Source organism: Diprion similis, chromosome 4 (assembly GCF_021155765.1).
Source record: "Diprion similis isolate iyDipSimi1 chromosome 4, iyDipSimi1.1, whole genome shotgun sequence".
Lineage (NCBI taxonomy): Eukaryota > Metazoa > Arthropoda > Insecta > Hymenoptera > Diprionidae > Diprion > Diprion similis.
In genome coordinates, this window is record NC_060108.1 from 18,114,185 (window position 1) to 18,138,175 (window position 23,991).

A 23,991-nucleotide genomic window follows, 5' to 3' on the forward strand; every position below is an offset into this window, starting at 1 on the left:
ATTAGTTCTAATGTTAATAGCAAAAATGAAGTTAAAGCAATAAGGAACACAAAAGTAATGAATCAGTCCATTACAGTCAGAACAATAGCTTACCAGAATATTTCAATATTCAAATTATGCAATTTGAAAATAAATTACTAAACAATTTTAAATAGTTTTTATATTTATAATAGTTAGAAAAAAAATAGTTACTTCTAATTTATTCATCTTTCGACTTGGTGGGGCAAATGACAATGAATAGGGAATCCCTGTTTCTACAACCTATTTTCAGACGTAAAATATTCTTTTGCTTTAAGAAGAAACATTTGAAGGGTTTTGAGTAAAAATATACGAGGATCATATTAATCTTATAACTATTTTTTATATAATATCAAATAATCAGCCAGCTGAGGGTTGAATTCTTAAACGTGATATGGATTAAAGACCTGTATCCTTTGAATTACCAGATTAAAATTGATAATAATTACCTCGATTTGAACCTGACGAGATAGATTTTTTTCTTACGGCAAAAATGAATTCTCATCGTGTCACTGGTATTAATAATAGTAGTAATAACTTGAATTCTTCCCGTGGATGTTCGGTGTTTAGACATGAAAGCTAAACTTGTCAACTATCACATACGATAATATGTGACGCAATAATTAAGATGTGTGAAAAAAAAAAAGAATAATCTGCTAATCAAAAACTTTAGCGTGTGCTCAATTAGGATAGGTTTACTCAAAGTAATGAATACACAAATTAGAATAGGGTTTTCAATATTTATTGTTATCCAATAACGTGTAAAATTACTTCTTCTTCGATACACCGACAGTGCGTCCACGACGACCAGTAGTCTTAGTGTGCTGACCTCGGACACGGAGACCCCAGTAGTGTCTCAAACCCCGGTGAGCACGAATTTTCTTCATACGTTCCAAATCCTCACGTAATTTAGAGTCCAAATTCGAACTGGTCAACTGTTGAATATACATGCAAATGGTGTGAATGGAAAGATAGTTTATAAAAAAAAAAAAGAAAAACTGTGCAAGAGTGATTTGACTTTTAACTTTGTTGCATTCTAGTTTCTAGCTATTTGGAACACTTTTTGCAATACTGTATCATCAAAGAGTGAACCGTAATGCAGTTTATTTAGCACAGGCTACCAGCGATGTTATACAAAGTAAAAGTAAACACCGCCGTTTATCCGTGCATACTCTAAATACTCAAAATTAATTTTCATTGGTAATAATAACTGGCTCTCATTCATCCCTTACCTGAGAGTACTTGCCGTCGACGATGTCTTTTTGTCTGTTAAGAAACCAGTCCGGAATTTTGTATTGCCTTGGATTAGACATGATCGTGATGATCTTCTCCACCTGTTGAGAATGCAGATTTCGTTACTACAGTTACATAGATTGATAACTTATTGATATGACAAGGATAGACACTTGATTACTAAGGGAAATAGTCTTTAACTGAGAAGAATAATTTTTGTTCTCTACCCTGATACTGAAACATTGTCATTGTTGTGTGAAGCACGATCTGTAAATCAGTTCAGTAATAAATTTTTACACATTGCAGGAATCCAATTTGAACTGTTAATGTCAAAAGATCGGAAGGATGTCTCAATTTGAGAAGAGAGCAGAAGAGGTTAGGTATATCATGGTTGACCTCGGACGAAGTAATCAATTTTGACGCGATTGAGCAAGAGTTGATTGAAGTAAGTTTTTTCGTTACCTCCTCTTCAGAACATTCCCCAGCACGCTTGTCCAAGTCTACGTCGGCCTTCTTGAGAACAATATTCGCGTAACGCCGTCCGACACCTTTGATGGCAGTCATGGCGAACATAACCTTTATATTACCATCGATGTTCGTGCCCATAACACGAAGAATGTGCTGAAACTTTTCCGGTATAACGAGCGACTGAAACATACCAATCAATATGTATCATAAGTGTGCTCAGAACTGTCAAAATCATAAACATGTGGTCAAATCACGCCATGTCTTCTCGGGACTGACGACAGGACTTTCATCATAGGTAAGGCATCCGGTAAAGTTAAGGTAAAACGATAAAGTCGGCGAAATATCTAGTGTGAAACTCTACTGAAATATCGCTCATGCATTTCCACAATAAATTCACAGGGTATCTTCAAGGATTCGTTGGATATTTCAAGATTATGCTGCATAACGCCACGAAACTCACCATTTTAACCGATTGTTAGCTACAAAAGAGAGGACAGAGGTGCTGGTGGGACCGGAACTCGGAAGCAGCGACAAGACTCTCGCACTAGCGCCATCAGCGCGATTTTCAACCAAACATTCGTGTTCGATTTTCGGCAAATGAATCAAAAAACCTTATGTAAAGATCAAACCAACTGTAAATATTCGATCGTATTATTTGTGCTATAAATCCTCAGGATAGAGTCACTACAGAATCACTGTAGAAGTAACACAGAGTCTTATGTGCGTTGCCGTTCTTCGATTTGAGGACTTGTTTTTGGGAGACTCTACATAACATCTGATGACATCTGTCGTGGATTGTCGGCATTACCGACTGTGCGTGCAACGGGCCATAGAAATCGCGGGAAACGCGCCCTGTTGCAGCTCAGCAGCTCCGTTCCCCGTGTAATTTCATTATCATCAATAATCAGACGTTCTCGTCTGTAGTAAGAATTAAGATAGCAGTGGAATTTGTTCAACTAACCGGGCCGAACCAAACCTTCCGAAATTCAATCGAGAACGTCAATAAGCATTTGAAGTACTGGGTAAATCAGACCATTCTGAAAAGCGGCACACACTTTGCATTCGGCCATCGCACTCTCATTCAGGCTACCTACCCTAGTAGCAACGAACACCACCACTTCCTCGTGTAGTGAGAATGAATTTTGATCCGTGTTCAAAAAATATTATCATCATTGACCAAGAAAAAACTATCAAAGTTGATCTTGTATGCAGATATCATTAATTATACGTATTTCACAGACACACAACTGCCAAATGTATCAACAACGCAGAGAGTTATGAGTGCTTTCAATGCAGAGGGGCCAAAAGAGGCGTCCACGAATAATACCAAAAATTTCGGATCTACTGTAACGGAAAGCGGAGCCAATGATTCCACCAAAACCCAGGATTCATCGGATACTGTTAATGGCTTAACAGATTCTAAATCTGTCAATCATTCACCTAACACAAGCCGATATGGAAGAATAATAAAGTCAAAGCTGCATGGCAGCTTGCCTTCGGTAAGATCATTCGTTTCTAAAAGCTAGCGTCCCCTAATTTTTAAACTTTTCATTCAAACTTTTCTATTTCACTCCAAGTTATCGCTTGCCCATTTTTATCCTTTAACTTCCTCAACAATCAAGTGTCAAGCTGCAAGCCGCAGTTCAATGTTTATACGCTTTCATTTCTACACTTTATTACCGCTATAATAATACCATCTTTGTAGAACCCAGTATATTTGACATATTTAATGTAGTGCCGGCCTTTCATCTTTGCATTGATGAATCTAATTGCCCCAAATATTTTCCAGCTTTCGTATACATTGACCCTTCTCTTTTATAGTTAAATTATTAGATCCAAAATTAATCTTACGTACTGTGCCAAAATTTGTAGCTTTAAACATCTTTGCTCATAATTGACAGTTTTCAGGTACAAAGATAACCCATGTATATCCATTTACCAAAGTAATTTGATTTTGAACAAACAATCTTTTTTGTTATCTTCAGACACTTATAATTAATTTTACAAAAATTAACACCATTCGGTGCTGACATTGCCAATAGCTATATCATGCTAATATAATTATGGTTCATTTATTTTATTTGAAATCCGAATGGTTCACGTTTATATTTGTATTCTCATTTGAACCACAGAACTGATATAAATATTATTTAAATCTTCTTTTAATCTTTAGTAAATATGACTACCGTGAAGAGCTTTTCCAATTTTTTTTATGAATCGGAAATAAACACTGATACAATGTTTCAGTCAAGTTAACTGAGTGCGAAATGGTCTTTAATACAGCTAGTGCATATCACTCATGTGCAGCATGAGATATATATATAAACACACATACACACACACACACACCAATTGATTTTCATTTGTTTTCAATGGGCAAAAGTGCCTTGCAGGTATTTAAAGTAGCATGTAGTAGCACGGTAGCAGCTTTTGCGGTATTGTTTTAGAATATGAGATGCACACAGTACACAAAAGACATTTTACCTTATCCATTAGTACAAAATTTAAATACTCAGTTGGTATTATACTTATAAACAAACCTGTCATATTTTATACATTATTTCCTATGAAACAAATAATTCTATATCAAATATATCAGATTCAGACATATTTTGCTCAGCTCTAAGTGGGAATTAGTTGAAAAAAGGGAATATTTCGAGTTCTATATTTATAATGCAATGATAAAAATTGTAGGCTCAAAAAAAATCAATAAATAAATGAATTCAATTGTTCTACATTTCAGAGTGATTATAACCTGCTCTCTAACAAGCAAGAACTCTCTAGCCAAAGCATAAATGGAAACGGTGGAAGTACGAGTAAAAAAATTTTTGAAGACCAAGTTAAATCCGTTTCAAATCCTTCTCCAGCAGAGAGTTTTAATAGTACTTTAAATTTATCAAAAGATGCAAGTAACCTGAGTAGTGATATGGAGTGTAATTGGCTGTTAGGTCAGTTAGCCTGGGCACGGATCGGCACTTTTCCATTTTGGCCTTGTGTTGTTACTTTAGAACCAGTGACGATGATATATCACAAAGTGTTACGTAAGTGTTACATGAATTGAGCATTATCAAATATTTACATCGCTTGGAAATTGACTTAATTTCTATTGATCAGGAACTGGTAGGGCACAGCAAATGGGCATACACGTCCAGTATTTTGGTGATAAAGGACGGCATAATTGGGTAAAATCCCATTATATGATCCCTTTTAGTGGTATTAAGAATTTCGAAACCCTAGCTGAGTCATTGACCCCAGAAATAAAAAAAAAAGACCCTAAATATGCAGCAGCATTCATTGTTAAGTCTGGTATGAAACCTAAATGGGACAAAGCTGTCTCAGAGGCTACAGATGTCTTGACGATGACTAATGAACAACGAGCTGAAGTATTTAAACCGCCAATAAAGTTACTCAAATCTGTGGCAACGGAGGCACCGAAAACGAATTCTAAAGAGAAAACAATAGTTCGCAAAAGGAAACTTTCGCCTGATAATAACAAAACTTCGCCAAAACGAATGAAGGCAGAAAACGTAAGATTTATCTGATAATCAGTCTCTTTCTAATAGAAAAGTTATCAATCAATTTTTTTTATACCTATTTTGTTCTAAAAAATTATCCTTTACTATCGTTCTCACAGGCTGATTCGGAAGTGGATACTGATGAGAAGCTAGAAAAACCAAAATCACGTAAACAGAAACGTGAAAACAATGACAGTAAGGCGGAAGTGAATCTAAGTGCAAATACACCACCGACGCCACCCTCTAGTCACAAAGATTCAAGCGACGAAGCACCGCTTCCTAAAAAACCAAAACCTAAGAAATTGAAAAAAATAGTGGAAGGTGATTTTGAAATTTATTTTGAAAGAAACAGAGATAGAATACAGGAAGAACAGCCTGATGCTTCGGAATCAGAAATTCGAAGATATTTGAAAAAGACTTGGGGCAGCATGAACATTGCTTCCAAAAGTTCGTATCAGGTGCGATTAAAGCAAAATAACAGTTCGCCAGTGAAGGGAAGACGCCATATAAAGGAAAGTTCCTCCTCATCTGAAGAGGAAACAGAAGAGGTAAATGTCTCATTAGAAGAGGAGCAGATCTTCACGACGAACAAAAAACTGAAGTCAAGTGCAGAAAAACCTGATGCTGGTACGATTGAAAATACGAATGGAAAAAAAAAACGACTTCATAATTTATTCAAAGGTATGAAGCAGGAACGAGTGTGTCAAATATGTGAAAAAACTGGCAAGCTTACGAGATGCAGAGGACCTTGTTACTCGTATTTTCATTTGTCATGTGTCAAACCGGGTGAATCTAGCCCTGAAAATAGCATAGATGGGAATATTACTGAGGATGAGTTGTTTGATAATTCTAGAGACACCAAGGAAATATCAGGAGAAGAGGATGAGAATAATCAGGAAGAAGTTGAATCCAATGACAAAACGGAAGGTGAGATATTAGTCTATGGTAGTGATATGGTATAAGTGAATTTGTCCGAGCTTAATTTCGGTAAACAGCAACCGTTTTTCTTGCTAAACTTTCTATTATTTTGCAGACAAAAGCGATGACCCGGTTGAACAGTCTGAAGAAGAAGCATTCAAGTGCATAGACTGTTTATCTGGCGTTGCACCAGCCTGTTTTATATGCAATGAACGAGAAGGTGATAGAATTAGGTGCACAGTTTTTGCTTGTGGAAAACATTATCATTCAGCGTGCTTGAAACCTTGGCCACAGGTGATTTATTCATATTGACTAAATATTTTTTTTTAAAAGGTCAATTACTTTGTCGAATAACTTACAGGATCTCCATTATAAGAAGAGATTTTACGATTTTCTATGGCATTCGCAGAGCCAGAAGTATATCATTTCTCAAAAGTCCCCACATTCTCAATAATCAAAAATAGCATGTAATCCTGTTGCTAGACTTACTCAGATTTTACAAGCTTCTGAAATGATAAACTTCTTGCTTTACCCTGCGGTATTGTAATTACAAATATCTGCATTGTTCTTTCATCTATCCAATTGAAAACTTGATCTCAGTTGTCTAATTCAATTTAATTTTGCTCTAATTATCATCACTGAAAACTGAGGAAATATTAATATGCTATATTATTTCCATAACCCTTAGTTTATTGATTATATACTTCTGTTCATGATTCTCCAGTAACTGAATGTTTTCTTTTTTTTTTTCTTTTAACCAACATTAGTCGCACTGGCAAGGTGGACGACTGTATTGTCCGTATCACGTATGCCACACTTGTAGCTCAGACAATCCTCGAGATAGTAATCATTTGAGGTCACCGAACGAAAAGCTGGTTCGATGTGTGCGATGTCCGTCATCCTACCATCCATCAATAATCTGCCTTCCAGCTGGTTCAGGTATATTAACTGGTAGTCAAATCATTTGTCCGAAACACTACAAAGCTCCTCATCCTCCGCTGAATGCTGCGTGGTGTTTTCTGTGCACGCAAGGTGGTAGTCTGATATGCTGCGACACTTGTCCAACTTCTTTCCATCCGGAATGTCTAGGTAAATTATAATACTCCTTATAGTAAAAAGAAACTGTATTTTTATATGCTAAATTAATTCATTTTCAAATTCATTTAAAAATTTTCATTTTCCAAAATCATTTTCTGTACAATTTAATTGTCTGAGAATTTAATATTCCTAATCGTAGGAATAGATGCACCAGATGGTGCCTTTATTTGTGAAGACTGTGAAACTGGGCGTTTACCACTATATGGTGAGGTAACATGGGTAAAGTTGGGTAACTATAGATGGTGGCCTTCAATTATCTGTTATCCTCACGAAATACCTCACAACGTGCTCACTATTCCTCACACCCCTGGTGAATTTTGCGTTATGTTTCTCGGAACTAAGAACTACTACTGGGTCCACAGGTAAACAGGATATAAACACTATAGAAATACTTTCTTTTCAATTTAAAATAGTCATTCCTTTGCGATTATGTGAGTAAGCCTTTTGTTATTTAACATAACAATGAGAAAAATTTTCTCAAGTTTTTCACTTAGGTACTTCCATTTTACAGATCTGAAAACAGAACACCTAATTGTTTTTGTTTTTTTATCTTTTATAGAGGCAGAGCATTTCTTTACCAAGATGGCGATGCGAATACCAAAACTTCAACAGGTAAAAAATACGTTGATGAAGCATATAGAAAGGCATTGGAAGAAGCTCAAGAGATGCATCTTCGATTAAAGATAGAAAGAGCTGCTGCTGTTAAGGAAAATGGTCCAAAAGACTTGAAGCCTCCACATTATGTAAAACTCAAGGTATTATACTAACGTTTTCTTTACATAAATACCAAATAACCTGTAGTTACTGTGTTACTTTTAATTACTGTACAGGTAGTTGTATTCTAGGCTTTTTCGCACAGTCTGCAATGAAACTCAAGAAAATTGTAATTGTTGATGTGCAACTAGATTTGTTTTCGTATGGTTTTTTTTTTTCTCTAAGACAATAGAAAATCCCTAAATTATACCTTTACTTGATAAACCAATTCCAAATTAACTTTGGTCGTAATCAATTTTATTGCATACGTTTATGACCATGCAGACTGCCAGTGAAACTTCTTGAATACAACTACTATTATAGTTTACAGAAAGTGACACTGTTAACATTGGATGCTTGATATTATTTAATTTAGAATAAAATTGAATCAAATTCCTGCTGCAGGTGAACAAGCCTGTGGGAAACGTTAAGCCTGTTGAAGTCGAGAGTATTGCTGCTTGTGAATGCGATGCAGATTGGGATAATCCTTGTGCCCCAGAAACAGATTGCTTAAATCGCATCCTCTCCGTTGAATGTAGTTCGGGGATATGTCCAGCAGGACCCAAGTGCGGAAATCAAGCGTTTGTTAGGCGGCAATATCCCTCTATGATACCTTTCCATACTGCTGGAAGAGGATGGGGACTTAAAGCCCTTGAAGCAATAAAATCTGGCCAGTTCGTAGTAGAATATGTAGGCGAAGTCATTGACGAAGCTGAGTACAAACGTAGGTTACATCGCAAGAAAGAATTAAAAGATGAAAATTTCTATTTTCTAACCATAGATAACTTCCGAATGATTGATGCTGAACCTAAGGGTAACCTTAGCCGGTTCATGAGTAAGTATATATTACGAGAAACCAAGCCATCTGTCACTCCTGAACTGAAATATGCTACTTTCTTCATTCTTTGTCATTTTAAGATCACTCCTGCCAACCAAATTGCGAAACGCAAAAGTGGACAGTGAATGGTGATACGCGAATAGGCCTCTTCGCACTCAGAGACATAGAAATTGATGAAGAATTAACTTTTAATTACAACTTGGCTTGTGATGGAGAAACTCGGAAGCCATGCCTTTGTGGTTCGCCGAATTGCAGTGGATTTATTGGGCTGAAGGCCCCGAAACTGATGCAGCAACTGAATACCACGCAGGAAAAAAAAATTTCAAAACAAAAGCGGTAATTTTGTTGTTTCAGCTCATGTCGTTATCGGTAACTTTATAGAATTTCCTGCAAATTTTCAAGTTTAACTTCTTCATACTATATAATATAACTATAAGATTTGACTTTATTCTTAGATCTGGTAAAGTAAAGTCATGCTGGACATGTGGGAATAAAATATCAGATGACGATTTACTACAATGTGATCAGAAAACTTGTGGTAAGAGGTATCATAAATCGTGTGTTACTTTTGAAGACACGGAATCAAGATTTAGCTGCCCTTGGCATCATTGTGCTGCATGCAGTCGTAGAACTTCAGCTCATTGCTCATTTTGTAGCACAGCATTTTGTCAAAGTAAGTACTAGTACTAAAATAATTATTATCTTTCATAGTACAGAGTTTTGCGTCTCAATAAAGCTTGCATTTTTTTTTTATATTTCTGAATGTTCTACATCATTTTAGGATTAAAATAGTGAATTTCCTTTTTTTTTTTTTTTCAATTTTCATTTCGTACAACGTGATCTAATTCGTATTGTAAATGATGTAGCAAAGAAAAAGATAGCCTACTTTAACGTTGAAATCGTCATGAGTTATTGTGAAAAAATAAACATAATTGACAAGAAATACTTTTCACACAGTTCACATCGAAGGAAAGTTAACAGAATATGGTGATAAAGGAGGGTTTATTTGTAACTCCCATGGAACCATAGGTTCTGATAATAATGAATCCGATAATGATACTGAAACTGAAAAAGCGGAATCTCCAATTGAATTCAGTAGTCCACTTATAACTGGAAACCCACCAACCAGAGATCCTTCTCCAAGAGTTTCTATCATTGAGGTATTGTAGTTCCTTACCCGTGCAATAAAGTAAGACATTTCTGGTAGAGAATAAAAATTGTACTATTATATCTCAGAATATTATTTCGGATCAAGCAGTCGTTAGAGATTTAAACACAAATAAATATTTACTTTTGACAGGTACACGGAAGTAGCGAGGAGGGAGAGGAATCCCAGAAAGAGGACGACGATGAACAAGTTGGAAATGGAATTCAGCCAGTTAGTGAAGTCGGTAAAAAAAAGATATCGAAAAAAAACACGCCATTATCCCGGCGGTTCTCTGTAAGGAAGCAGCGGCAAGAAGAAGCAGCAAAAACTCTGAACGCTTTGACCTCTAGTCAATTAGAAGCGATAATCGGAGGTAGCGTTTTAAATGGCGAAAAAAATTATTGAGAAACAGTTAATTGGTGTGTATGCATATGGTAGAACTAATTACAGTTAAAATTATATTGAGGGACTATTCATTTGTAGTATAAAAATTACATTAAAGATTAAACAAAAATATATCAAGATCCTTTTAATGTTGGACAAAAAAAGGACTAATAGGTATGAAGTTATATTACTCGAGATGAACGGTTAGCACTTCTACCAATTTATCCCTCTCCATAACATACTCCTTTTACCAAAAAATGATACAGTTGTTAACTAACAATATAATCACTAATGAAATAACATAATCCGGTCGTGCATGAAAAATGATGAATGTATAGAATCTGAACTTACTCAAAGTTTCTGACAATTTTTACTTTCATTTAAATTACGTGAAAAATAGTTTTTGTTTTGTTCGATATGGTAGAATAAAACAAACATAAAATCCGTTTATGAGTACTCTTTTTACTTAAAGTAGAAAATAATAAACAAAAAATAATATTCTTCAACAGTCATTTTAATTATTGAAATTGTGTGGGCAATTACACATGCCTAATAATAATTCAATGATGGCAATAGGGTAATGACAATATGTTCCCAGGTGATTCAAGTAATTAACACATGTTAACATGCCGTCGTAGTACATGGATATGAATTGTTTGGTGTGAATAAAACTTTCTTATAGTAATCTAATCGCTAGTAAAGATAGATAGATTTATTATACATACATTATACAGTATGATCAATGTTAACGACGGTCTTTGAAATTTGTTACGTTTTGAAAATTTATAATTTTAAAAAATTATAAAAGTAATAAAACTTGCAAACAGTAAATCCCATTTTTTTTTTCTTAATGTGTTTTAGAAATTGTATATAGTGTAAAATGCGCTCTATAGGTGAAAAATACTTTTAAAAAACGCCACATTTACTGCATTAACCCTTTGCGGTCGTATTAAATTGGACATGGGTGTTGTTTGGTGGCTGGGAGTACACAAACAGACGCAAAGGGTTAAAATAGGATTTAAGTTGTGGGTTTCAAAATAAACTATCCATTGTAAAGTATTCATTGATTTAGGATTTATTGTTACTTGAACTGTGTATTAGTAAGATGTGCATTAAAAGTATGAAAAGGTGATTCTACTTAAAACCAATCATTATTTTAGCTAGTTCACGATCAAAAAAAAAATCGTATTCATTTGATACCTATGGATACAAGGACTGATATCTTGCTGCGTGCATATTAGTTTGAAATGAAGTTTTGAGTCCAATCGCAACCTTATCCGATACAGAGATGTGGATTTTAAAAACTATCTTCACTTTAAAATGATCAGCAACTTGTTAAATTATTACCTCCACGTATTACAATGCTTTTTGGACGTCAATCACTGCCATTCACCATCGTGCTCACTTCATAATTCATGAAACCAACTCTCATACTCATATCACAAAAATTTTATTATACAAATTAGTGTACATCCGTTATATGTCATTTGAATCCTGTATGGTGTGTCAAAAGTTTCTTTAAGCAGCGATTACGACCATCATTATTTGATCTCTTAGAGTACTTTTTAATGTATGAATAACTAATGAAAAAAAGTTGACAAAAGCGATTTGAAGAAACTTTTTAGTTTTCCAGTAAGCATTTATAGCAGGTATTATTTCGTAGATACCTTAAGTGAACTACAGATCCCCAATGAATGCGTAATAATAAATCCAAAATAATATTAATTTGTAAAGTTTACTGGCTTATACATATATTACAAATCAACTATAATTTTATATATGTATACGTAATTTCTATATACCTTAACGAAGTTACATTAATATTTTTACAAGTTTTTACATCTGACTATTTGTGTAGAATGTATATTAGTGGCCTTTATTTAGACCTTGGACGAGATTTTTATCATTCGCACACCAAATCGATTCCATATCGATCGAAAAAAAGGATGGATTTCCTTACTTAGAATACACGTGTTATGGCTATATTCTCAGTGCATATTTTATTGTAACAGTAATAATTAAAATATACACACCCTCTAGATTCGAATTTTTCGTTTAGTGGGTGTGCAATTCGTCTAGCTTGCCTGATATGATGATGTGGATTTTTTATCAGATAGTAGCACCAACGCCCACTAAAATCTCGCAGTTGCAGATTTTTTTGAAAATTATTACTCTGACAAGAAAATATATACTGACAATGCAGACAAAATACATGTATTTAAATGGGGAAATCCATCCTCTTACAGGCAGAGGTTTCGAGTTAGAGTTGAGATGAAAATCTGAAAAAATGAGGGGATTATTTTTGAATTATTTGTATTCGATATGGGAGGCGAATGATAAAAAATTCGTCCGAGCCCTAAATAAGGACCACTCTGATGTAAATATATATTACTATGTATAGAATTTAATATTAATCTCACAAGTTTTATGTGGTTTATAATATTTCGAAGATAATAATGTAAATATTCATAGTTCTTGGTATTTATTAGCTACCACAAAATATTTCTATCAAAGCAATTCTCTTATTTACACTACATATATTTACTCTGCTATCAAAAATTGGATGTGAAACTCATTGAAGCCATATAAAATTATCGATGTATAAAAATTTATAACCTTAGAATAGGTAAGCAATGTTTTAGTAGATCTCTGATAAACTTGATTAAAGAAGCTGTGTAGACTATTTCATCTATTGTTTATACGGTATTTATACTCTTCAAGCACAGATGAGTCGAACATAGCGATAATTTTTGATAACTTTAATCATAATGCAAACTTTTTGTCACATCAGAATCCACTTTCTGGATGATATGAGTTTACTTGGTTAGCTGTAAGAAAAAATCATTTTACAAAATTATTTAGTATGTATAGAATCCCAAAATAATCATTTAAAAATAACCACAGTAATTTAAAAATCAAAACAAAAATAATTCTCCACTGGAATAAATTAAACCCTTGGTTCCCGTCCATAATCTTGATACAACCTTGGACTTTCTTGCATTACCACCATGTTGGAGTCAGTGGGAACATCGGAGAGATCCTCAACGATTTCTGATGATAGAGTAGCAGTCGAATTCTGGACACCAGTTTCCACAGGACTATTTGGTATAGGTTTTACTCTCAATACTGGTGGTATAAAACTTTGTGCCGTACCCAGATCCCCTCTTGGGGTTTGCATCTAAAAAGGTGAATATTCTAGACTAGAGGAGCTACTAAATTTGAATGCAAGTAAAGTGAGCGCTAATCCTTTCTTCTTTTTTCTTTCGGTTCACAGAGTACTGATATTATTAATTCAATACTGAATAACTGAGTCTTACTTTTGATTTTGATGTGGGTAATGATGCACCAGTAACAAGACCCAAAACACTGATGGCTAGTCCAATAAGCTGAACTGCAGCAAGCGGAGAAAGACCTCTACGCACTATACCTAGTGCTAAAAGACTTGTTTGAGCTAAAACAGGAGCAACACCTGCTGCTGAGGTAGCTGCTCCAGCAAGTCGACCTCCACCTATACTAGGTCCGTAAGCAAAGGACAGATTATGTCTGTCAACCTGTGAAAAAAGAGATAACATAACAAATCAGAAATCTCAAAGAATAGCAATTACGTGGTTTTTCCTATGATAGAAAACAGGTTCATCAAAATTGATATCATTTTTAAAATTCAGTTTCCACGTACCAGATGTTTGACACATAAGTACAACAATCCGAACGGTGTTATCAACGGACAGGCTAAACTGTAGACCGTGGTCATGGTAAAGACAAGTAACAGCCATGCATAGTGGGCTCCAAGTGGAAATTCCCATAATACTGCTCTCCTGACTGCAACACGTTCAGCACGACTTCTGGCTACGCATAATCTGAATGTGTACAGAGCTAGTTCAGGAAATCTCACTAATTCCAACCCACATCCCACAAGCGCGGCAGTCACTACGTAGTTCACGAATAGAGCACCCTAATAAAGTAAGTAAATTAATTTAATTTTAAGATGCTATTCATTAGATGAATATGAAAAAATTCCAAATGGTACTTTACCTGATCTGGTAAAAATACACATTCCCACCTATTTGCTGTGCCATTACTAACATTGACGGTCCAACTTAAAAGTGCTTGTGCACTAGTCAATCCCAGACTTGGCAATATGAGGACCATCAGTAGCAGCAGTAGTAAAGTTTTTCGCATAACTGCTCGATTTAAACCACTTCTAGTCCAATGTTTTACCAACGCTTCACTTTTGCCAACCAATGCTGGCATCACAGCAGCTACGCTTACTAACATCACTGTTGGCAAGAAGGAGGAAACTAAGGGACTCAAATTACTTATTTCTCCTGTAATTGGTATTTTATTCAAAGCTGATACTATGACCTAAAGGGTGAAAAGAATATTCAGGCAATGAGTTTTCATTGCATTCTATGAGTATTTTATAATTATTATAAAAGTATGTATTTGAATTCAAATGACTTACCGCAGGTGTGGTAAGGAAGAACAAGGTGACACCAAGTATCAAATTGATTAAAACGGCATTGAGGTACCAGCAAGGTCTAGCTATGCTTAAATTTTCCCAAAATATGTCTGATGGTGCTGGAGCATAATTAACTGACCATTTTATAGTCGGAGATAGTCTCAATTGTCTTTTCATAGTTCTAGCTGCACCTGGTGTACCTGAAAAATTTGAAAATAAGTATTTCTAATGCAAGCTACAAGTTATTTAACCAGAAATTACTCAACCACTGATACAAAAAGCAACTTTCGCGTTGTATAATTTCAGGATTTCTTTCAACATACCCAATGTAACAAATGCCATTCCTAGTGGCCTAGCTAAAGCTGCTTTTCTTTCCTCATCAACCAACGCAGTTAGCTTGAATTCTTCCAGTGCATAAAACTCTTGGGCATCCACCTGGTGCGTGAAAATATAGTATTACTAAAACCAGATGTATACATTCTCACGTCGAACTTATCCTTGCATCACATACCGTATGACAACAGCAACCAAGAACTTCTCCACAAGGATATGGATACATTTTTAAAGGTGGCCGCTGCTTTGCATAATTTTCACAGTACAACCTTGCTTGCTCTGCACAATCTCTTTGAAGGTCTAGTTCCGTGAGCCGCTTGATATCGTGTGCCAGAGTTACATCTTCGACTGTGAGTGTAGGAAATGCTTCTCTATAAATCAGACACTGTTAAATTTTTACTAAAAAAAACTAACAAGGTCCACACAACCATCAAAAGTGAACAATGATAGTAATTCTCATTGGTTCATACTTCTACCAAAATTCTCTGATAGTAATCTAGTAAAATTTAATAATGAGATTTTGTTTTTTCATCACTACCAGTATTACAATTTGGAGACATATCAGGACAATAATAATGGAACAATACATTTAGTTATGTATACCTGAAATATTGAGTAAGAGCTTCTACGTTACATTGGTGCTTTGGTATATCTGTAATGAGTAATGTTCTAGCAGCAAGTTCTCCAGCTGGTCTAGCATCTCGAACCTGTAACGAAAATCATATTTCCATTAAAACCATAGATTATGTCTTCTTGGATTAGAATATTTTTGTTATTTTTCAAATAGATCAGTTTTGAAAAGAGGAGTATATTATTACCTGTTTCATGAAACGTCTCATTATAATACTTCCGATTGGAAGATAAGACAAAATTAGGAGACTATGGACCCAAACCCAGTCGGAAGTAGGATCAATATTAGACAGAGTCGTGTGACCAAATCTTGTCCCATTGCCTTGCAAATTCCCGTGAAAATTAATTGGTAAAGCGATGCAAAGAGCAGCTGCTGTCATTAATGCTGTCAACAGTATCAAATACCGCTCAAATGAAACGTAAAGCAAGCCATCTGGGCCTGCACGTCTCAGTAACTCTTCATCTCTGAAAATCAGTAGAAGTAAATACAAATGGAATTGTTGATCTTCCATATTAAGGAATCTCTCCCTTTAGACCCACTCTTTAGATCCAATTTGTTCAATTTCAAGATAAAACATTATATTCGTATTCTATTGATAATTTATAGTTTTGTCGTATTCGTTATACTAACGTTATTCTAAACGCAGTGACGATCCATGATAGGAATCCCCTGTCCACGTGAGCTAGTTGGAAATTAACGGAAGCCTCGACACCCACAACATCAATTTCTCTACCATCATTATCCCCATAAAATAATTCAGTCCATCTATTATCGGATTTTTGTAATAAGGCAAGTCTCCCATAGTTCCATGCTCTTTTCCGCAGTAATCCAAATATCAGTACTAATATCTGAAGAAAAAAAAGGAAAGTTTTATTTGCTATCAAGTAACAAAGAAAATGGTACAATTGATGTATATTACAATGAAAAAAAGGTTTAAAACATAACAAAAAATAAAAAAAGGATAACCATATTTTACCAAGAAACCAATAGTATTCAACAATAAATTTTCTGGGATTCCGGAGTAGACATCTGTAATAATCGTTGCATTGTGTCTTGGGAAAGGGATGCAGGTGTCTGGAGACGGAGAATCCCATCCAAGCGAGCTAGAAAAAGTATGATTACAAGATCTCACTTTCTTCTAGAATGATGTATATATATATATGTATCTTACTAATGCGAATAGTAATCTGTTGTACACGCCATACTAACTATAAAAAAATAGCAAATTACATATGATAGTGAGCAACTATCTAGTGATTAGTCATACTGTATGTTCTGATTATTATTGTTATCAATATATTGGCTAACCCAATATCACTTTATTAGTATAATTCTATTTCCTCTAGAAACGTTGAAAAAAACTGTATTATACATATCTAGGTGAAAATAAAATAAAAAAAGATAATGAATCAAACAACAATATATTATAGTTGGTCAGTGAAAGGATGAGTTTACTTTCACAAATTTTGTGTAACATCCGAACTTCGTATCTAAGTGCGACAGAAATTCAATGACTCAATTATTCTGTAGGATCGAGGAAATGCTTGGTGAAATAATTCAACCCGCAAAAAAACAAAACAAGATATTATAAGAAACTAGTTATATTCGCAGGGTTCTTCAATTGTCACTCACGTATTGTCATTATCATCCATGATTCTAGGCTGAGAGTGACGTGTTTTTAATTTTGATAGATCACCAAAAACATATTTCAGCAAACATCTGTCAATTTGACAGCTTCGTAATTAATTTCGCACTGGACTGTTATGCTAACCTAACCTTCCCCCACGTTCACCACTGACAGGAAGTAATAATAGAAGTAATATTAAAGAGTCTAGGATTACCTCCTGACCACTGATCACTAACTCTATGCTGCCCGTGCTGCTCTCTGATTTTACTAGTAGAAGCCTAGAGCGCTTAGACTAGATTTCAAGGTGCTTGGTCGGTAAGTACTGCATGTCACTAACCGACCAATACTCTACTGTATCTAGTATCAGGTAAGCACTGAATGAAACAGAATACTTCTATGGAAATCAGTAATCGAAATGGTTAAAAGTCTCGAAACTGAACAAATACAAATATCCTCTGCATCCGTGATGTTAAATACAGCAGAGTTTGGTCACCGAACTGTAATACAAGTGGAACTCTCATTGCATGGCTCAGCATTTGGCTGGCTTTAGTCAGTCTTTAATCTTCAGTCAACGCCGAAAGCGATAGCTCGGAGATGAAGTGCCGTCTCTCTCGCACTGGTACAGTCTTTCAAAAAGCTTACGCCTATTACCCGCGACACAGTTTAAACGAAGTTTAAGTTTTTCTGTATGGTTTGGAGATCATTCGAAGATAGGCTGAACTTAGTTTAAACTTCGATTAAGGTTGGAGGAATCGGGCTAAATCAACTGCGTGAATAACTAACATAACATTTTTGCTTAGACTGTCCACGCAGTAGCTAGTAGAAAGAGACAGCACTTCACCTCCGAGTAGTTCCGAGTGGCTCCGAGCTATCAATCCGGACCGAAATCCCACCACGGCAGTTATCAGTGGAAAATGCGCCGTCAGTTGGGACGAATCGGCTGATTCGGTGCTGCACGTGTTGTGAATTTCCCGCAAGATCTCTATACCTCTACATGGATCGCAGGGCTAGGGACTTCAATGGTTGACTTGTGGCTCTGGTAAGTTTTTATGATTTTTCATTTATTTTCACTCTCACTCCGAAAACGGATTTGACAGTACAGAAGATTGTTGAATTTAATCAATGTTCATCAAAAAGAAGTAAATTATTCTTAATTATACCCCATTGTACATACATATATATTTACGAAGCGATAAATATTTTTCGCGATCATTTATAAGATCTAATTGAATGATTTGCTAATAAACTGCGCCTGTCAAAGTCATTAAGAACGACTTTCATCTAGAGTATATAAATAAATATATAAATATTAGCTATGTCAAATATACAAATGTACAAAATGTCACGGGAACGTAAATGATCCCGGATATTTTACATGAAAATTTAACTCAGTCGTTTAAAAGTAAATACCTATTTTATAATAATATACATACATATAAAGTATGTAAATCTCTACATTTTTTCATTGATTCTTCCCTACGTATTATACCTCCGTTAAGTATAAATTTCTCAATTTCAGAGATTTTTGCAATCAAATGTAGATTTGCAACAAGTTCTACTTGCAAGAATATGTATACAAGATGACTCAGGACTATCGTAAAAAACGTGTCATTCGCAAATTTTCACGAGGAACATATTGGTAGTCTATGGGGCGATAATCCTGAGTTATCCTATATACTTCAGAACTAAATTATCGAGGTGGCCTTTTCTTCGAATAAAGTTCTAAAGGTTGAATTTCTCCACGTGTTATTGAGTCTAAAATCCAAGCTTCTTTTAGTCCTCCACGGCCAACAATTATCTTAGATTCTTCTGGTTTCCTGGTAATTCGACCACTTGCCATGCAAACCAGTTCTTCTAAAATTGAAGCTGGAGTAGACGTCTTATCTTTAATATGTATCAGCCCGCATGTAAGAAATATTTCCGACACATATGCTGTACGAAGTAGTTGCTTTTCCTTGCGGTTTTCCTACAAAAACCGACATATGCAAACAGGAGACTTTGTTATAAATTTATTGGATTCTTTGAAACTCACTTGTACGGCTTCAGAAAAATTGACCATCTCGTATTTTTCTGCATCCACCCATTCCTTAGCCTCGCGTGCCTTTGTAATCCAATCATAACTCACTAGCCAACAACCCCTGAGTAGTCCACGAAGCAAATTTACAGTACGTGTGCCATTGCTAATAACATGTGTGGTATGGCGAGTCACAATTTTTTGTAGTCTGGCTGATCTCAGCATTGTAATGGTATTTTGTACCAATAATTTTTGCCTAGATTGTTATGAAAAAATGTTTGAAAAACTTTTATGAAAGAAACTTAAAAACAAAACAAAAAAACAATAAGACACTTACTCTATCGATAATCCAGTCGCTACTATTATTATTTTTGGTCTTTGCTTTTTGTTTGTGTTTTGAGTAAGCTGGTTTTTTGGTTGAAAATCGGCTAGAGACGTTCTTCCCATGGCTGAGCTGATACTGTCGCAGCTTTCATTGAGAGTATGAGCATTTTCATTCATTTGTTTCCATAGATCAATATCTGCCATCTTATTAATCACGATTTTTTTTGCCTTTAGTTTTCTGATCCTTTTTACTTTCTCTGGTATTGGTTCAATTTCTTCGGTATTGTCGTCAGCCAAAGCTATCAGCTTCTTATTAGGACCCTTAGTTTTGGGAATTTTTTTAGCCGTTTTATTACGTGTTTTGACCCGTCTTTTAGAAACCAACGGAATTTCCGGCACTATTTGAGTTGACACTGGCGACAAGTCTACCATTTCAGATATATTCAATCTCAATAATTTTTTCTTCCCTTTCCCAACTGGTTTTTTAGACAAACCACGAATTACATTGGGTTGATCAACTCTTGGGTGAAGGCTGCTATGATGTAGACTCTCTAATGATCTATAATAGCAATATAAAATTACGTAAATGATTTACTTTTATGTCAATTGCTTTAAGACAATTTGACACAATTCGTAGATGACATATTGTGTTATGGATGAAAAATTGAAATTGAATGTTAAAAAACACAATTTACATGAGAGTAACTTACAAAGTATCCGATGACCTGCTGTCATTCCTAGCATCTGAATTCAACAAGTCTGTTCGCATATTACGAATAGGTTTTCTGCTCCAAGTTGTATTTTCCTTATCGTTTGTCTGAGGAGTATTTGTCGCTCTGTTTATTTCATTTAGTTTTACTGAAATAGTAGCATGGTTTTGCTCGTTGCAAGATTTATTATTTTGTGGTATACTATCAAGAAAAGACGCGTTGTGTGGAAAATCAAATTCTCTTGAAGATTCCAAATTGTTAACAGTCTCTTCGTTAGCTATTTGTTCATTATAGTCATTTGACAAATTGTCATGTTCAATTAAAGCGGTAGTAATTATTAAAGAATTTGTAGGATCACTGTCCTCTGAAGATTGTGAGTTATCATCAGTGCCATTTACTTGATCATGAATAACGGATTGATTTTTGCTAATGTTTATGGGGTCACAAAGACTTGCATTTGGCACTGAGCTGAACCTAGAGTCTAACGACGTATTTACATTCAGTGAGGTGCGTACTGTATGAATACTGACATCTTGTTCTTCAGAGTCTAAAATAACTCTGGTATCTACTCTCTTTTCTACATATATTAATGGATCTGTATCTGGAATAAAAAATGAGGCATTGTCACTTTTGTTTGTATCACGATGTGAGTTTGGCGTGATATCAGATCTCTGTTGGTTGGAATTCAAAATTGATTGTCCTTGGACAGACGTGATGTCCATTGGAGTCTCCATAACTGTGGTCCCAGAAGAGGCAAAGATTTCACCCTGGAAATTCAAAATAAAACTTATGATACCTTTGTTTGGGCTGTATCCATTTCATGTCTAAGCGCAAACTACAAAACCGTTGCCAGAACTTTACACAAAATATGGATCTTACTTGAAGGGGAAAACAAACTGGCTTAAGAGCATTGGAGTGCCTGGTATTTACTGACGGCGAAAACATTTCTTGCAAATTATTAGGACCAAGCCCCATTCCATGTCTACCTGTTACAGGTGTGCTAGTTAGCCTAACGAAGGAAGGTCTGATTCCATACATCTTTGCTTTATTTGACAATCTGCTACTTTCGTTGGTAATTTTATTTTCAACATTTTCACCAGTAACTCCTTCCGTAGAGTCATTATTATTATCACCACTTTCATTTATACACCGTAGCTTGGAGCTGGATCTCTTAAACGTGTGGTTTTGGGCTAGCGATCTTCTTGAGGTAGCTTGGAACCTCGATGGGCTTTTCACAACGATAGTATTATTCACATTGTCTGAATTCACGCTATTTTCGTGAGGCGATAAACTTGGGTCTGAAACGTAGCTTAAGTTCACATTCAGTGAAGTACGTCGATTGTTGTAGGTTTTTTGAATACTCGAAATTCTTAACCTTCTCGGAGTTTTTCGCCTTGGACTCATAACGGTGACGATTACTACACAATGTCATGAAAATTAACTTTTAATATTAAAGATTCCTAAGTAAATATTGACCTCGAAAATAACAGCATTTGATATTTGTTTTTGTTGCTGTCCAGCCTTTTTATTTACTTCGTGAGGTCAGCGAACACTTCTTTTTTTTTTTTTTTTGATAACTCGACGGGCAGCAAAATGCTGCAGCCGGGGTCTTGGCCAATAGGAATGCCGAAAAAGCAGAAAAGTGCCACCTGGTGCGTGCAGTCTGTGCTGCACGTCAAAATCTAGTGATCTAGACCACGAAGCAGTAATAATCTAGATTCACAAGTGCTCACAAAAGTCACAAGTAAAAACTAAGTAAAACTGCAGTAACACTCGGTAACAAAAAATTTATTGCATATTTTCAAACTACGAACTTCCCAAGGGATTATAAATAACCTAAAAATTAGTTGACCAGTATCGTTGACTGAAGTCTGTCAACGCCAGTATTGTTAAAACATGTGAAGAAAGTTAATTGATTGTATAAAAAGAAAATTGATAGCTGAATATGTTTGGAAATAAAAAAAATAATTTACCGCCGAGGCCTCATCCGCTATTACCTGAACAGGTATTGGAAGATATTCTCAATGCGAATAAAGATGATGTGGTTTTCATATTCAATAACAAGGGTACGTAGATCAAGTATCAATAATAATTTACTGGATTACTAATTATAACTTCTCATGTCTAATTTAATATTTTATTTATTCAAAGTCGATATAATCAGCTAAAGAAATTTGAGAAAATTCATACCTTTAACTTGTATTATTTATAGAGGAATCCGGTGGTGAAAATTTGCATTATCCGATGAATACGAATGATGCAGAATCTGTGTATGCAAGGTTGAAAATATATTTAAATGTTAAAGAAAGTTTAAAAAAGTTAAGTGGCGCATTGTCGATGAAAAATGAGTCATTGCAAAGTGCCAATGTAGAGATGCAAAGGATGGCTGAGGGTATAAGGAAACAAGCTCAAGATGCCCTTGTTAAACAGTAACAATGATGATTGTTTATAATGTGTAATCACAATATGCATAAGTATAATCAACAAATGTAATTTTCAATATCTAGCTAAAAAGTAATATACTTATAAATTGTTTTACGTACTATGTATCCTAATTTACTTTAATTCAATGTAATGATAAACATATTTCGTTATAAACTACAGATGATATGTTAATAACTCGATATTGTTAACTTATTTTAATACACTTACTCGGGGATTCGAGGACACTAAGCGTAATCTAAATTTAGTAATGGTAAAAACTCTTTCACTGTAAAGTATGAACAAGTTTATAAAAATTGGACAGCTATTTTGTAAAGGAATCACCTAATGTCCCTTTATGAATCATGATTCAAAATTTATTTGAAACATAAAAAAATTAGACATCACATTCAAAGTATCTGAAATCGAGGTGTGAAACTTTTCTCCTTCAAATACAATTTTTTTTCATTCCATTACTATTAAGTTTGTCAAAAACCAATTTACTGTCTCAAAGACTTTTGTTAACTCTAGCCCCTTTAAACTACGGTATATGGACGTTCAACATCGAGATACGCATATAGGTACACACTTAAAAGAAGGTAAATATACTCTTGAGATTCTAAATTGTAATATTCGTTTGCGATATGTCATATGGAATGTGCGTAATGTGCTGTTTTGTAACGTGATTTAAAATTTTTTTTATTATTACAGTCCACTTACAAAAATTAAATTCAAATTTTACCAACAGATTTTGGGTATCTGCAAGTTGTAGTATGTCAGGAATTAAAATATTCCCACGGGACACAACAGTACTACTTATTTATCACGTGTAAATATTTGATTAAATTCACATAAATATTTCCAAGTCATCGTTCATAGCTACAAAGTTCCCTTACCACGAGGTTTAGAAAGGTTTATTCACCCTGTATAAAAGGCACAATTTTACTTTAAACATAATTTATGCTACATCACAATATTCATCTGTGATAATTAAATTCTTCAAATGAGTTTTTTTTAAACTCACAAATTACTACTTCTTTGAACTTATCGAGAATTATAAGAATAAAAATAAAAAATACTTTGTAGACTGCAAAGATCCT

At 34.8% G+C, this 23,991-nt stretch overlaps 5 protein-coding genes across 7 annotated transcripts; 2 read left to right on the forward strand and 3 right to left on the reverse strand.

Annotated features, from left to right (window-relative positions):
* Nucleotides 1–738: 738 nt before the first annotated feature.
* Nucleotides 739–2,200, reverse strand: LOC124405798 (40S ribosomal protein S18). Of its 2 annotated transcripts, XM_046881008.1 has the most exons (4): nt 2,180–2,200; nt 1,714–1,899; nt 1,251–1,352; nt 739–953 (listed from the first exon to the last, which is right to left on the reverse strand). In XM_046881008.1, exons 1-4 carry the CDS (start codon nt 2,180–2,182, stop codon nt 786–788), a joined length of 459 nt encoding a protein of 152 aa, XP_046736964.1. In that variant the 5' UTR covers nt 2,183–2,200; the 3' UTR covers nt 739–785. The 2 variants fall into 2 exon arrangements, with proteins under 2 accessions (XP_046736964.1, XP_046736963.1); XM_046881007.1 differs by lacking the exon at nt 2,180–2,200 and having other exon boundaries at nt 1,714–1,908.
* Nucleotides 2,201–2,577: 377 nt separating this feature from the next.
* LOC124405795 (histone-lysine N-methyltransferase NSD2) lies at nt 2,578–10,490 on the forward strand. Its single transcript, XM_046881003.1, has 14 exons — nt 2,578–2,848; nt 2,959–3,218; nt 4,463–4,760; nt 4,834–5,246; nt 5,354–6,161; nt 6,268–6,446; nt 6,920–7,241; nt 7,390–7,612; nt 7,810–8,005; nt 8,409–8,838; nt 8,922–9,177; nt 9,297–9,514; nt 9,799–10,001; nt 10,142–10,490. Exons 2-14 carry the CDS (start codon nt 2,997–2,999, stop codon nt 10,391–10,393), a joined length of 4,020 nt encoding a protein of 1,339 aa, XP_046736959.1. The 5' UTR covers nt 2,578–2,848; nt 2,959–2,996; the 3' UTR covers nt 10,394–10,490.
* A 2,731-nt stretch (nt 10,491–13,221) lies between these two features.
* On the reverse strand, nt 13,222–17,633 carry LOC124405796 (calcium permeable stress-gated cation channel 1). Of its 2 annotated transcripts, none has more exons than XM_046881004.1 (12): nt 17,428–17,631; nt 16,772–16,898; nt 16,426–16,643; nt 15,983–16,259; nt 15,768–15,871; nt 15,343–15,535; nt 15,155–15,266; nt 14,835–15,031; nt 14,405–14,734; nt 14,049–14,324; nt 13,690–13,923; nt 13,222–13,550 (listed from the first exon to the last, which is right to left on the reverse strand). In XM_046881004.1, exons 1-12 carry the CDS (start codon nt 17,445–17,447, stop codon nt 13,320–13,322), a joined length of 2,319 nt encoding a protein of 772 aa, XP_046736960.1. In that variant the 5' UTR covers nt 17,448–17,631; the 3' UTR covers nt 13,222–13,319. The 2 variants fall into 2 exon arrangements, with proteins under 2 accessions (XP_046736960.1, XP_046736961.1); XM_046881005.1 differs by having other exon boundaries at nt 13,354–13,567; nt 17,428–17,633.
* Nucleotides 17,634–19,022: 1,389 nt separating this feature from the next.
* Nucleotides 19,023–22,027, reverse strand: LOC124405650. The gene is made up of 5 exons (XM_046880724.1): nt 21,350–22,027; nt 20,471–21,237; nt 19,774–20,319; nt 19,455–19,692; nt 19,023–19,388 (listed from the first exon to the last, which is right to left on the reverse strand). Exons 1-5 carry the CDS (start codon nt 21,872–21,874, stop codon nt 19,113–19,115), a joined length of 2,352 nt encoding a protein of 783 aa, XP_046736680.1. The 5' UTR covers nt 21,875–22,027; the 3' UTR covers nt 19,023–19,112.
* Nucleotides 22,028–22,334: 307 nt separating this feature from the next.
* LOC124405211 (UPF0449 protein C19orf25 homolog) lies at nt 22,335–22,992 on the forward strand. Its single transcript, XM_046879915.1, has 2 exons — nt 22,335–22,536; nt 22,683–22,992. The coding sequence occupies exons 1-2, from the start codon at nt 22,416–22,418 to the stop codon at nt 22,901–22,903; spliced, it is 342 nt and encodes a 113-aa protein (XP_046735871.1). The 5' UTR covers nt 22,335–22,415; the 3' UTR covers nt 22,904–22,992.
* Nucleotides 22,993–23,991: the final 999 nt, after the last annotated feature.